At 41.1% G+C, this 16226-nt stretch overlaps 1 protein-coding gene across 10 annotated transcripts in view; it reads right to left on the reverse strand.

The window, feature by feature from the left end:
* Positions 1-16226, reverse strand: part of PCDH15 (protocadherin related 15) — a 695403-nt gene that overhangs the window by 45952 nt on the left and 633225 nt on the right. For all 10 annotated transcript variants that reach the window (XM_065068175.1, XM_065068177.1, XM_065068178.1 and 7 more), the window contains one exon: positions 9101-9228. In XM_065068175.1, coding sequence (XP_064924247.1) covers positions 9101-9228 — 128 coding nt within the window. The remainder of the gene's footprint in view (positions 1-9100; positions 9229-16226) is intronic.

Genomic DNA, 16226 nt, shown 5'->3' on the forward strand with positions numbered 1-16226 from the left:
CATCCCAGAAACCATCGACACACAGATGAGCACAGCCAGGTGCAAAACAGCCTGAGGAACCTGGAAAAATCATCAGATTCAAATCCATTTCCCCCCTTTTCAGCACTATTTTGTACTTCAATCAGACCTAACGACACTCAGAGTAGCGCTCAGCTTTGCAGGACCACGAGAGAGAGCGTGCGAGCTGCTGACACTAATGTACCAGCTTCCTTAACACAGAGCAAGGATGTTTGCTGTGCTTGTAATTTGTCCTGAGGGGAAATGTTTTTGACACGTCATTAGGAGGAGATATACAACATCTCAAGAGTTGTGTTATGACTGTCAAAGAAAGAGCTATACTTAATATTACAGCAGTATATCTTTGTTTTGTTATGTGCAAGAAATACAGATGTCTCCTAAATTCTGCTATGATCGAGTACTGATAAATATGTATGATTTCAGGAATTAGAAATGAAAATACATGAGCTGAAAACAAGAAGCGATAGAGATCCCTTTAGTGGTGCCTCTAACCAGTTAGTTTGTCTTCGTCTGTATGTTTTTTCTGGTGGAACTAATGAACACAAGACCAACGTATGGCCCAAGGTGGTGGGGAGAGGGCTGGAAAGGACGCGGAGTTTGAGGAGCAGACGCCAGGAGACGCAAAGCTCCACATTCCTGGGGCAGGCTGAGGCAAAACCAAGCTGATGATCATGACCAGAAATGCTAGAGACATGTAAGAGTGTAAAAGAGCACAGTAGTGAAAAAATATAGGGAAAAAAAGGAAAATTCGAATAGCTACAACAAACTTACTGGCTTAAGTGTCTGTAATTCACGCAGTAAAACTGCCTCTAAAACAGCACAATGGCAGATGTGGCTTCAGAACTGAAAATATTCCACGATCTGTAAATTGCTACCGGCAAAAACGGTCTAGTTCTAAAAGATATTTTATGTGCCATCAACTGATGGGGAGCAGTTGAACCTGCCATCTGCTTGGTGGCACTAAGCTAGAAACAAGAAAAAAACCCCACAGTCCAATCCCATTCATTTTCTGTGCCCTGGGAGCATCCTCGAGCCCACTGTTAAGTGTGACCCTGCTATGGAGACTGGAAAACATTTAAAATTAACAACGACATTTAACTTAAGCTTAGTCTGATTTTTAGCTCATGCTGAGAATGATTCTGCAATAGCTTCAGGAGCTACGGTTCATGAAGATTCTAACGCTCATCCCAAACAAGCCGCCAAGCACGTCAGCCCGCTGGCCATTTTGGTGCCAGTATCGGTGTTTTTAGCACACGGCGTTGCCTTTACAGGGCTCTGCAAGTGAGGAAAAGCGCCCACCGTAACAACGATATTCTCTGCAGTAATGTGCGGATTTGAGAAACGTCCAATAACCACCTTTCATGAGGGCTGCACAGGGCCTAAATTTAATTAATTTATGCTTTAAATGCATCGTTTGTTAGGTATGCTTTTAAAGGTGCTACAACAAAGAGCAACAGAACAGACTCTACTTCTGATCACTGCCCGGCCCAGGTCGAGCAAACCCCACAGAAACTGCCCAGAAATACAGGCAGGAAAATAAAGTGAATGGGAACTGTTCACTTTTTCTCCCAATGGTGTTGAAAAACCCAAGGTGTGAAGATATGGATCAATTTTGGTAGGCTGTCTCATGGAAAAAATGTCGAATAAGAGGTGTTCCCAAACCTATATTCTGAAAAAACGAAATAGAAATGTTGGTTTTATAGCATTTTCCTGCTATGGCAATGGCATTTAGTCTTAAAAATGTTATAAAATAACATAGCAATTGAAATAATCTAATATTACATTTGAAATAATCACAAAGGGTAGCCCTGTTTTTCTGAACACTGCTGAAAGAAAACAATAGTACTCGTTTTTATAGTAAAAAGTTTAGGGAGCCAACGTGTTATCCCGAGATATGCTCTTTGAAAGCAATTACCTGTGTGCTCACAATGACTAGAATATCATTCTTAGCAGGGCAAGCGGGTTCCTGTCAGAGGCCAGATGTTGCAGCAGATGTGCGTGTTTCAGCCTGTGCTGTTGTCACTGCAAACGGGCTTCAAAGTAGAGTTTTACTTCTAGCAAGTATGTTTTCTCCCTATGGATGACTCTGTGACTCATAAATCATGTTTTAACTAATAACAGATAGCGACTGGCAAAGCAGTTCGGTTTTACAAAGAGGTCATTCCCTTGCGTGCATGCAAAAGCAAAAGTAGAGAAGGGAAAACTTTGTACTTCACGGCAGAAACTGTCTCGAGGTGCTGAGGGCTGAGTTGCACTTGTACAGAACTTGCCGCTGTGAAGGTTTACCTGACATGCCAAGGAAAAAGGAAATGCTGCAAGAAATGTGGAGGTTATAGGCACAAATAGAAAATAACGGGAGATGTAACATGGGTCAATGCATCTGGGTAAAACATCACCCCAATAATCTCAATGTAACACATAACCATACCCAGGAATTTTAAACATTTATCTTCTCGTCTGCTTTAGATCAGTATGCAACCGCCAGGACAGATTTGCTTTCAAGGACTCTGGTTGCGTAAAGAATAATTCCTGTTCGTCTGTGTGTCGTTAGGGTAAAAACCTGTGCCACTTGATGGCTTTGGTTTGTTATGCTGTTCTGTCTATTAAGATATTCAAACAGTAATAAAGGAGGAAGGTGTATTGCGATGCCTATCGGAAGGCAGCGCAAAACACAGACAAGGTCTGGAATGAACATTTGATCAGCCGTATTTTAAGAACCAAGTTTCCTTCAGGATGTAACGACATGTTGGACTCCGCTGGTTCCTGCTATCATCACCACCCCTCTCTGCTGCCTTCACCAAGTCATTTCTATGAAATCCATGGCAGCCACTTCCAGAGATTTGATTCACCGGCATTTCTTGTGACCAACTTCTTTTCCTGTGCAAAAAAGACCTTTACGAACTGCGGAGTAACTCAGAGAAGAACATCTCACTTCCCTTACAAAGCATCTCTGATATTTCTTCATTTTAATGCACTTCAACAAACAAAACTAGAGAGACTAATGCTGTAAATGTTTAAAAAGAAAGGGCTAATAACATACCATTATAGCGAAAAGTCAATTCCCACTAGTAATTTCCCTAAAGACTATGCCGATTTTGGTTTTGTTTTTATAGAGCAGATTGGAAATACTGTGTACGTGGGTAAAGGATGTCTGGTTCTAATTCTGAAGGGAAAATCAGGAGTTACAGGAAAATACCAACGGCAAAGCAATAGAATTCTAATATAATAGAATGCAAAGCAAATCTCAAGCCGCAAAATTCACAAATTAGTAGTTATGAGTATAACACCTGGTTTAAATTAACATATTCATAACAAAAAGCACAGAAAGGCCTTTAATCATGGAAACAAGGTCTTATACACATTGAAAATTCTGGGGAAAAAAAGAGAATTGCGGAAAAGGGGAGAGAACAGAAAAGCTTAAAATTTAACACCAGCGCACATCAGGACTGTCTGACACCTGAAGCCCTTTTCTGAGCACCACCAGAGCTGTAATTCAAGCCATTATGTGACCGCTGCTCCTGCTGTCCCACCAGTGCATTTAACACAGCTCCACGTCCCCTACTGAGGTATCAGCAATATCAACCTGGGCTTTAAGATGCAAGGACTAAAGCCTTGGTTAAAATGGTCCTTTTGAATAAATACATTCCTTTGATTTTCTACTTAGAGACATTAGTCGTTATCAGCTTTCAGATGACACAAGCCTTAAAAGAATCATATCCATACAGAATAATTCATATGGCATATCATTAACCAAATTAATGCTAATTAAAAGTGACTTTTTGGTAATGATTTGTGGCATTCTTCTGAGCTCAAGCTTCCTTTTTATCTACTTAATCTTTCTAAAAACCTAGAGCAAGAGAACACATTATCTTGTTTTAAAAGGATTTTGTATTCAAATGGGTGTATTTAAGAGAGCGGTTGCTGCTGCCAGCAAAATCCCTGCACCTTACAGAGCTGGGAGCAGTCGATAGTATTTGCCTTAGTCACACATGTAACTGTTTTGATGCCTACAGAAGTGTTTGTCCAATATTTTATTGGCCTATTTGCCTCTGCATTCGATTTTTGTGTAAGATTATGTCCTCAGTACTACTTTTCTTCTCCCCCTGCAGGTCTTTTTTGTATTTGGCCCTTGGCAGTTCCCTTGTTTGTCACTCCCAGTGCTACTCACTGGGCTGGGGGACATCGTTAGTGCCAGGACTGGGGGGGGACACATTTTTCAAGAGCAGAAGATCTGGGCTTTGATGGGAGAAGTGAAATCTTGTTCAAGCCACAGAGTACAGAATGGTTAAACAATGGAAGTTAAACACAGAAATGTTCAGCAGTATATTTCTGATTCATTTATCTCAAAATGATTGTAATAAATTACTATATTGGAAATTAATGACTACGGCAAATCATTAAGTACTGTTTAAAAAGGAACTAATTGCGGTTTGTTGTTGGTTTTTTTTTGTTGTTGTTGTTGTTGTTTTTTTTAACTTAAAATATTGTTTACCTCTTGCTTAACATAACCCACATACCCTCTAAAATAAACACACAGTGAATTTCAACCCAGAATATAAAATCATTTTGGAACCTCCTCAGTATCTACACTGGTAAGCACCTCTAATTTAGTACTTCCTGGCTAATGCTTCAGCTCGTCTTTCTTATTTCCTACTTGATAAAAAGGAAAAATTATATTAGCTTAAACTGCCACTAAATGATAACTGCTGGCAAGTGCCTGCCACTGTGATTATTATGCTTAACTAATTTAATTAGAGCAATGGCAAATAAAGGCTGGCATACCCTGTAAATCACATCTAACTGCAGCGCCCACATCACTATCTAAATAGCAGCTATTCCGATGACCGTAATTAACGATCTTTTCCCATGGCTATTCCACCCAGTGCCTGGACCGTGTGGTGTTCAGTCAAACCTGCTGCCAGAGCCACAAACAGCCTTGACCTTGAGCCTTCAGCAGAAAGGAGAAGATTCAAGATGAATCCTGCTTTTCTGTCATGGTACTTTCCTCAAAACTGGATGTGTGGATAAACGATACAGACACCAAACCACTGGCACGTGGGCTTCACATCAAATCCCAGACGCTGGTCTTTGGCGGTAAATGGCTGAAGTAGATACAGGTACCCAGACGACAAATTGTTCCCTCAGGTATTATGTATTTAACTCCCCCCCTCCACCTTCACTATAAATAAACTGGCAATGACCAGCTTCTTGCAATAAATCTGACCCTTATTTTCAACCAAGCTGCCCCAGAAAGAAGCATTTCTTGCTAATGGAGTCAGCGCTGATGTTTCCAAAAGCAGCAGCATCCTCCACGAGCCTGCCAGGCGACGGAACTTTTATCATACCCATTGACGCAAATTAAACACATTTGTGCTTAAAATATACAAATGTAATGGATGAACGTGATTTATTTTCTCTGAAAGTCTTCTAAAATATGCTTAACTAGTAAATTATACTACAGAAGTTGTGCTGTACTACACTTTTTGCTATGGTATCCAGGCAATCAGAGAGTGCCAGGTGGGCACCTGCCCTTTGTGCTTCCAACACTTGGGCATGGAGGTCTCCTCAGAGAAGAACTTTGCTGTGTTTTATCAGTTCCACATAAGAAAGTAAACATAGGTGTTCACAATGTGATTTGTCTTCATTCATGGCTTAAATTTCCCTTTCCATACCATCTTTATGGTACGTAACAGTTACCCAACTGACAGAAGAGTCGTGAGAAATATAACAACGTTAACTTGAGCTGCATTTTTCTCATATAAAAGCAGAAGACGGATCTTACCTCACTTCTGATCAAGTGCTGTTTTTTTCCTTCTTATTCTCTCTTCACCAAACTGGGTTGTCCTCGGTTCTCTTTTTACACACTACACTGTTTTACAGACTTCAGTTTATCCCCTCCCCTCTGCAATTTCTTACGCATCTCACTCCTTGAGACCCAAACCTTGCCAACCACTTCTACTTATATACAAAACTGTTTTATGACTTATATTAGCCCTGTCCACAGGTGCAGGAACACACAGGTCGTTAGAAACACAGGTATTCACACGAGCGATGTGAAGAGTGATGTGTTGGTACTAAACATACACACACACACAAGGACTGTCAAACAGGGAATTTTCAAATTGACTTGACTATGCTACTAGTATAAAAGGCTTTGACTTTCAGATTGTCAAGCAAAATCTGTCACATACAGATAAAAATCAAGATAAAATCCAAAAAAGCTGGGAGGTAATCACCGGAGTCCCTGCCGTACCTCTTGATTGCCTCATTTTGTTTAATACAAGAAAAACCAGGCTTCATTCAGAGTCCATTCTTTTTTCAGTACCAACAATCTTACACTTTAATTTAAACCAAACACTTTGTCTGTCCCTCAGGATAAAGGGATGTACATAAGAAACCAAGTTAAAAGTTACTGTCGCATCCACACTTTTAGTACCTATTTATTGCTGCTGTCTCCTTGAAGCACAGGCAAAAAAATAAGCGAGTTTGGCTCTTAGAGTGTAGGTCGTTTTGCACACTTTTCTGTAACTGTGACTCTATGGTGTCGCTGTGACAACGTGATGCTTTTCATCATTAGACAATGTTGGTTCACTATGAGTTCAAAGAACAGTTATTTCAACCATCTAGAACATGCAGTTTTGCATCTTTCAGGTGTAAAAATGTTCCTGTCCATACTGTGTTCCAGGATCATCAAAGCTGTTGGCAGTGACAGAAGAATGAGAATATGCTGAGAATACCAGTTTCTTTTCAAAGTTACTCAGAGATCATTAAAAAAATTAGCTACTATTAATGAATGCAGCAGATGGAAGTAAATGCATTTAGAAGTCCTACTAAGGAGGGTTTTCCTTAGGAAAAAAAAAAAAGAATATTAATAAAATGTAAATTACAGTATTTTTTATTAGTATAAAAATTGGAATAATTTCTACAGTGCAAGTTTTGCATGTATTTTATTAATGTTCTTAAAAACTTCAACTTGAGACACTACTCATTTAATTCTACCCACTTCAACTCTTCAAGAAAAGACATTAATTTGATTAATTCTTAACTCTAATTGGAACGAGCATTGTATTTAACTAATAGAGGACAGAAAATAAGCTAAGTAGCACCAACTGCTGAAAATGTTGGTGCTAGAACAATAAATGACAGCCTGAATTTCTGCGACCAGCACTTCTTAACTGTTTCTAACTTTACTTAGCGCACCCTTATGGTTGATGCCATCCACTGGTAACAACTTTTTCTACCTTGGTCTATTTTGCATGTCAGGAAATTCAGGGAGAATTCTGGCAGAGGTTTTAACAGGTTAGAGACATAAATGGTCATTTCTTCTGTGTCATTTGATCACCCCTTCTTGAGACCAATGTTTCTGAAGGGTAAAATGGGATTTCTCCCTTCACCCCCAAATATCCCTTACCCATCTACCTGCTCTTTTTCACACCTTTCTCATCCCCTTGACCAACACACATGAATATCTGTGCCTACAAAACCAGGAATGTCTCTTCAAAAACCAGGTAGGACTCCACAGCCTCTGCAGATTTTGTTTCATCAGCTCAAAATGTAACTTCACGTTTGTGTCTGATGTTTCATGTACTTTCGCCCACATAACTTTTTTATCCAAGTAACTTTGGTATTTATTATTCTTTATCTACTCCAAGAGTTTTGTGCATTTCTGGAGTTTCAGTATCTCTACATTCATGGATTTGGCACAATTTTCTGTTTCTTGTTTTCAAGTATGCCAGGCTTCAGTTCATAGCTACACGGGAAAACATCTCTGTTCAATGATGGGCTTGGATCACCCCAACAGCAACACTACCACTATTTCTTTAATTCGTGTTGAATTGAATTGAGCAGACATTCACTTATAGGTCACTATTTTTTATACAGTATAAATCTAGCGTACCTTAGAATTGACATGTTTCTAGAAAAGACCAATATAGACACTCTTGGGGCAAAAATAAAAGCCTGTAATAGCACTGTATTAAAAGAAAGAAAAAATCCTCTGGATGAGAGCACAAAGTAAACTAATTTCATCTACAGATGCCTCTATCCAATACTCAACGTGTAACAATTTTCCACTTCTCAGCCATTTCTGGGCTAACTTTGGGAAGGACGGCCACGAACCACAAAAAACAAAGGGCAACTTTAATAAGCTCTGTTATTCTCTATTTCATTCCTGGGGCTCTAAACGCATCACGAGGTCACAGTAAAACTCTTAGCAGGTTGTATTTCTGTGCCCTTTCACGTAGGAGCCGGAATCAGCAACTTCAGACCTATTCCACCAACGCTTAAGGTGCCGAAAGCTGGGGGAGGGAAAATGAGCTGAGTTGGGCAGCCCCAGCAGCTCTGGCTGTCTCTGCCACAAGACACTGCATCACAAAGCATGTTACACAAAACAAACAGCTTTTATTCTAAGCTATTTTTTCTGACGCTAATTAATTTCTATATATTATATTTCTTGGAATTTTCTCCTTTTGCGTTTTTTTTTTTTTTTTTTTTTTTTTTTAAGAAAAGAAATAAATAAAAAACCTACAGATGGTCCATTTTACTCACAAATTGTGTCACAGTGCACGGACCTGAAACTGCATTGCTGAGCTGAAACAGAAAACTCCTCTTTCCTTTTGAAAGCAGAACCATTCTGCTGCCAAAGCGGTCAGAAGAATTTAGGGTCAAAAGTAGTGCAGAGCATAAAAGAATCCTTTATGTATTAACGTATCTAAAATGATAGCTACAGATCTTTAATGAAGAACCAGACGCATGAATTCAATAGAAATCAAACCTGCAAAACTCTTCTAAGCTCCAAATCAACCTTGTGTTGGTAACTCCTAGAATACCAGGCTGATTGGTGTCATTCACACACACACAAATGGAAACCATAGCGCTCATATTCCTGCTCAAACATCGATTTAATAAAAAGAACTACCCATTCTGTGCTTACTACACTTGATTATGAATTACTGCCAGTGTCTGAGGAGCTCAAGCAGTTTTAGGAGAAACACATTTCGTAACCTCCTGTGAAAAATCAAACCAGTGAGTAAATGTTTTCCCACTGCAAGTGAATGTTATTTAAAATACATCTCAGTCTTACCTTAACTTTAAGCACAGAAGAAAACATTTTGGCATCTTCAGACACTCCTCCAATGTACATTTTTTTGGTGAAGACAGGTGCATGGTCGTTTTCATCCTTCACTTCAATAAACACCTTTGCTGTATTACCTAAAAGAAGGGATGAAAAGTATACGTACAATATTTGGCAAGAAATCTTTCATGCTCACTGGAGTACAGATGTTTAAAGCCCAAAACAGATCATGTAAAATAAGAGCACAGACAAAACTGTAAAAATAAACACATTAGAAATAATAACACATTTGGTATGAAAACTACGAACTTGAAGGAGTTAAAGAGATTAAAAAAATATATATTTATTGTTTCTGCATTTGCCACATTTTCTGAATGAATCTTGAGCTGAAATTTGTACCTTTTTAGCAAATTATTCCCATTATCTGTACACCTGCACTTTGCTACTAGAGATCTCTGAATTCACCTGTATGCAAAAAGCAGAAAGCAAACTGAGGAAAACATAACAAAAGATCTGTAACTTATTTTTCAAATAAATGGAAAAGCACAAGCAAAAATACTGTACTTTAATTACAGAGATTCTGGTCACATGAGATTCTCAGGAGAGTTGGAAAGAGGAAGGAACAGATGATGGACACCAGTAGTTATGTTGTACACAGCCGTTTGCTTTTTCCGCTTCACTTGTCGTTTGCTTTATGTATTTTAATTATTACTAATGCCCACGCAAATGCCTGGTGGGGGATTCTGCCGCAGTGGCTGCAAAGTCACACATGTTCGTACTATAGCGCTGGCAGAAACATCCTCAGATGAACAACACAAGACTTCACGTTGCAGGTCAATGGAGCATTCTCTGTACCTGCTTGAGCCATAAAGCACAAACACCTGACAGGTCAGACCAGTGTGTGCTAATCAGCCTCAACTTCTAATGAATTTAGCATGTTAATTGAGTGCACCCCTAAGTCTGGCTTCATCAAAACCTGGCCTGGCCCAGGGGAACTCAACAAGTATTATTTCTCTCCTAGAGGTTCAACACATCTTCGAGGAAAATACAGCTGTTAATTTGTGTTTTATTAAACAGTTACTGATCCAACCCATTGAACAATAAACATCTCTCTCCTTCTGCAAGGAAAAAACATCCAGCGAACATTACGGACTTAGTGCAAAAAAGATTAAATGGCGCAGTAATCTATACAACATCTGTTTGTCTCTTTCGGAACTGTATAATCCAGAAAGATTGCTGGAAATGATGATACCCAGTTCATTAAAACCACATTTTCCAGTGATAAATTGCCTCATTTCAGAGTTGGTTTTCCTAACTCGTTTCAGTGCCAGGGTAATTTAAATGTTGCACAGGTGCCATGCTGATCAGAGTTAGCTTCAAAACGCAGGCTCATTTAGGAAGAGCTTAGGAGCTGTATCTTTAGGGGACAACAAAAATTAAAACGCAGACTATTTCTTCGGCTGCCAAAGCCACCAAAGACATTCTGTCCATCCAGCGGTCCAACTGATGGGGAAACAAATGAGGATTCATAAAAGTAATCAAAATATGAGAAAAACATTTAAAATGCCATCCAGCGCATTAGGATGGAGAGGAGAAAAAATGACAAAGGAAAGGAAAAAAAAGGAAATTACATTTCCCCAGAGGAATAATCAATGATTCCCCTTTCACACCGTTCTGTGCAGGTATGTTATACAGCTTGGAGGTGTTGGTACTTCACAGGAAAATGACTTCACAATAAACTCTCGTTCCAGATGTGAAAAAAACACCCTAATCCAACATGTTAACATGTGTAATGTGGACATAATGGTCTATTTGTAATCATCTCTGGTTCACTTATGTTCATTTTAAAATAACACTTCTTACCTTGACTACTCTATTTAATACAGCAAAGAAGAATTTCAATCAGAGAGGTATTGTGAGGTCCTGCAAATACTCAAAAATCTCTCCTGTCAAATCAGATCCTTAATGTTTTTGGCTGCAATACTAAGGCAGAGTTACAAACTGCAGCCCTGTTGAGAAAAATGAGATGTCCAGGCAGGTTTTTTCAGTGCAGCTACACCCTTTAGGGCAGAAGGCGACGGGAGCGGGATTACAGGTGATGTGTGTGAGCGACCTTGCCCTGCTGAGCTAATCACCAGTTCTATCAATGACCGGCACCAGTGTATCGCTGTAGGGAAGATCCTCATTACATCACGGTTGGCCCTGGCAGGACTCGGTGTTGAATAAGCTGCACCAGCTCTTCGTAATACAAATTAAACATCTTTTGCATAGCGCTCGCAATCTTCACCATTTGAAGCCAGTTTTGGTGAGGCAGCTCAGCCTCCTGCAAAGTTTGCTTTGCAATTTGCCTCATTTGCTGGTGCTCCTCTGAGCTGCCAAAGTGCTGATTTGCTTAGCGATGGCTGAACGCTTTGAAAATGAGAAATGAAAGTCATTGCACTACAAACAAAACAAATTAGATAACCTGCATATACACCAGCTGACATCAGCATCGTTAGTGTTAAATTAAACATCTACCTTCATTCTATCCTACCACCTGATTTTTATCCACGGCTTGTATTCTGTTCACCCTGGCAGACGGAGGGGACGTGGCATCTGTGAACTCCCCACCACCGCCTGCTTTTCATCCCATTCCAACCTCTGGTTGCCCACAGGGAGCAACTCCCAGCCTTGGATAGAGGTTGCCTGAATCTCACACCAGACAAACCCACACTGGAATCCCTCCTCAGGAACTGTGCCACACGTGTGAAGGTCGCGCCAGACCCTTCCTTGGCCAGGAGGATTTCCCTGCCGCTCTGCTGGATTTCCTCAGACATCCCCTGCACACGGGGCTCTTCCAGACTCTGGTTAGAGCATCAGACTCTTCTTCTTATTCCAAACATTTAGTGCTTGTTCTAAACATGGTTTGTGTGGCTCTAGCCCTCTTCTCTGGTACCTGAAGGGAGGCAACAGCGTCCACTCTGTGGTGTGCAGTGTTAGTTACTGATGCTCTTGGGGGTAGGACAGGGAACACTAAAGGACACCAATATTTACACTCATCTTCCAGAGGAGAAATTTTGTACCCCACGTATGTAAAACCTTGCTTCTTTGGTATCCTAAATTTGGAATCCAGCTCCTGTTACATTCTTTTTCACAGATCCCGGTAGCTGAAAGCAGAATTTACTCCTCGGTGGTACTTATTGCGAGACCTCGTGCCAAGTATAATTCTTATAACTGACTGAGCTATGTGAAGAGCTGGCCCGGGGACAGAAGAAAACATCTTGCCCTGGACAAGGCAGCACAGGACTGCCGAGGTGGCCAAAAACTGCAGAGAAGAAAACAGCGTCACGACCGTTCCCCTTCAACTGTAACAAAAGGTATGCAGATAATATTTGCTAAGCAGGTCCTTTAATTTTACTGCACATTTTTCTTGCTAAGACACATTTTTTATCTGTACTTGTCACACCAGTTAGTTCAAGAGTCATGAAGGAGCCGTCAGTCTCCCAGATGATACACGGCAAAGGGAGTTTCTGCATCGCAATCTCCTGCAAGGGCTCCTGTGTCCCATCTGCATGTGCTGTTTCAGCCCCTGAGATGAGTATACAGACCTGCAGCTGCCTGCGAGTCAGCTTCAGCATATAAGATTTCGAAGAACCAAACACGCTGCATGCATTGCTCCAGGTAAATAATCACTCTCAAGACCAGAAAAAGAGGCATTTGCATCTTTCTGCTTGTGTGAGTTGCTTAAGGAAAGTGAAAACATCCTGAAAGCTGCTCCAAGGGAAACCTGAGGATCCTCTGCAAGACATCAAACCAGTAGATCAGGAATGACTAACAGAACACAGAAACAGCCACAAAAACCCCAGGGCCTGGTCAGAGCACACTCCAGAGCCACTGTGTACCGGTGTTTTTGGAAGTTTTTCCCAAACACACTTGTAGAAAACTCTTTTCCAGTATCTCTGCTTATCTGACTAGTGCTAATAATGTCCCTGATTCCCATGAGCTTCTCACCAGACTGCAGAAATTCAGCTGAACTAAATGATTTTTGAACACTGGGACAGTGTCAACTATGCTTTGAGTGTTACCACACTTGTTTTACATTATGTTTTCACCAATGATATTGCACTTGTCTTCTACAACACACCAAAGCAGCCGTTGATACAGCTGCTCTTCACGCATTGGTAATTTTAACATAAAAAGTCTGTATCCAGTTTAGTCAGCGGCTGTTTGTTCTGCAGTAGGTAATAGCAGGTTCTTCGCTTTTTAAAGTTCATTTTAATCAAACTGGGAATGAGAGTTGTAATTTGACAGGGTTCAATAGCACTTTGCTTTACTACTATCTTATAAGTCTGTCGAGCAGACTTTGTGCTTTGGCAGGTAAAATAAACCAAACCGCAGCTGCGCTCAATCTCGCCTTACTAAATTTGGCAGAACCAAATAGGAATCAGCCCTGAATATTTTTCAATGGCATTTTAATCTAAATCAGCATGTGCCCATAAAGCCTGAAGAAGTTCATATGCTGTAGCTGATCGAGAACAGCGCAAAAAGAACCTTCGACGAGATGTAAACTGCAACGTATTTGGAGCAGCGCTGAGCCAAGGTCTGATTTAAATAAATATAAAACATCTTTTTCTATGAAATAATTAATTGAAAGGGAGCTCGCATTTTATGCAGCCTCTCTAAAACACACTGCTTTGCTGCCCAGAGCAATGTGAAGTTGGTTTCAGGGAAAGGACCCCAGAGCTGTGTGGCAGAGGAGGCAGATTCGCAGCTCTTCAGGCTCCATAGCGGATTTTGTCCATCTGTTACGTCTCCCGGATTCAGGGACTGGCTTGGCAGCCAACTTATAAAACACCAACAGCACAAACCTCAGCGACATGAAAAGTCTACTTGAAAAGTCCAAAATTAAAAACCTCTGCTAAGCTGCTTTTTAATAAAAACTCATGCTACTCTGAATTGTGCAGCACCCATGAGAGTTTGGAGGGACAGCTTGTTTAGTGCTCACCTGTCAGGGGCTGGTTGCAAACACAAAGATGGCACTTGCAGTTTCTAAAAAAGAAACCTGCTTGGCAAGCCGGTGCAAGGACAACTGTAAAAAAGAATCAATTAATTGTCTGCAGTGCTTTTAATTCCTTCTTGATTCCCCTTAAAAGACAGTAAAATCGACCATGTGGTTCTGCCGTTATTCCTTCATCTCTAGGAGTGTGAAATACACGCTTGCTGCTCTTCATTTCCCAGCTCTTTACTTAGAGCCAGCTGAGTCAGCAAGAATGCAAGCAAAAGGAAAAACCAGGATGTGGGAGAGATGACAGTGGGACTACAAGCGATGCCATGAAGTTTCTAATGAAGATGCAGGTGACAAGATCAGGGACGTGGGGGAGAGTTCCCCTGTATTGACAAGTCCATGACACAAGAAACCCTCCTTCTTAGCCCTGCCATGAGAACACGAGTTCAGAGGCATCTCCCAGTTTTAGAGACAAGCGAAACGAGACAAAAATCTACAGCCGAGCAACCTGCAGTCAAACCCACTCCCTCTGGCCTCCCTCTGAGCAAGAACCTGCTGACAGAGTTAACTTGTAACTAAGACAAACCCTCCACGCAGCACTGTGCCAACCGGTGCCACCTTTGCCTGCAACGTTTGAGTTTTAAACGACCTGTTTGCATGCAGATCCATTGCGGGCAGAGGGACAGAGCCTGGGGGCTGCGTCACTGAGCAGCCAGGCAGGATGAGTGAAGCTACACACAGATTGTCGTAAGCCAGGATCAGAGAGCAAACGCCACCATGGTGGTGGCTGAAAGGGCCGTGTGTACAGACCTAGGGAATGACAAGATGCGCTCCGCTCAGATGCTGGAAAACATGAGACTGAATCCTCCACTTCTGTGCTCAGAGGAATCTGGAGGGCCCTTTTGTCAGTGATGTTTAAAAGCAAACATATTCTGGGGCTCTTCTCTCCAGATCAGTGGGAAGCCCTGGTGTCTCCCACCCCAGCGCATGTTTCCTCTGTCTGGCACAGGGACCAGATGCCCACTAATGTTTTGATTCTTCAAACTGGGACCAGTTTACTTTGGCGGTAAAACCCTCTCTTCACCCCTTCTGCTCTTTCTTACTGCACTTAGGCAGCACTTCCTCTTTGCTGCTCCCCCTGTTTCCCCTAAACGTGGTTCCTCCTGTCCCGTCCTCCCTTGCCACAACAAGGTTGTTGCTTTGTACTGGGTACCAAACTGCAGGACAGTGAGATGCCCACGAAAACTTCACAAAGAGCTGACAGTGTTCTCATCAGGTAAAAGATGATGTTTCTCCTGTTCTTGTTCAAGAAGTACCTCTGGTTTAGTAGGTGATTAATCGTGGTGATCCACTCCCTTGCTCGGTGACAGATTGCAGGACACATCCTGCCACATGCAGCATTGGGCTGCTCCCCTTACACACCAGTTTTCCTTTTCTTTTTGTCTTATCCATTGAGGGGGAGCTGAAAGCCTTTCTTTGGAAGCTAATAATCACAGTCCTAATGTGACTTACAGTATACTACTAGACTGTCATCTCTTGTGATAGATAATCTAAGAAGCAAAGCACAGACGGAAAAAAACTCAGGCTGCTAAATTGAACTGAATTCGAGAAGTCCATTAATGCTGAAGGTCCTTCATGTCTCAGCATCAGCAGCTGCTGATTCCTCAAGCCAGAATTCCAACCTTTTAAACTCACCATCATCAGAAAACCTAACTTTTCTTCCATTTGAATGAAGTAAAAATGCACCGGAACTTCAAATAATAAAGTTTTGGTTAAAGTAACTCATTTAAGGAGTTAGATTCTGCGAAAAAGAAGAGTGTGATTTTGCATGATTTAGCATCATATTTTAAAAAGCCAGTTAAGTAACCAATTTTATGTTCTCATACTCCGAACAGCATCTCAATTTACTTTCTCTCCTCATTTATTTATTCAGTTATTACTACACTATCAGCTGGCATGATCACTGAGTGATAAGCTTCGTTACACCTAATACAATATCATCCACTTTTCTACTGCACAGATGAAATCTCAAAATCCTACTTCTGTGTAATTATCTTCTATGATAGCATACAGTTAAAACCACTTTGGTACCCTCTTGTGAGTTTGTAAAATTCCGCACTGTTTAGCAGCTTGTCGGTGCTGCCTTATCTG

Source organism: Columba livia, chromosome 6 (genome assembly GCF_036013475.1).
Source record: "Columba livia isolate bColLiv1 breed racing homer chromosome 6, bColLiv1.pat.W.v2, whole genome shotgun sequence".
Lineage (NCBI taxonomy): Eukaryota > Metazoa > Chordata > Aves > Columbiformes > Columbidae > Columba > Columba livia.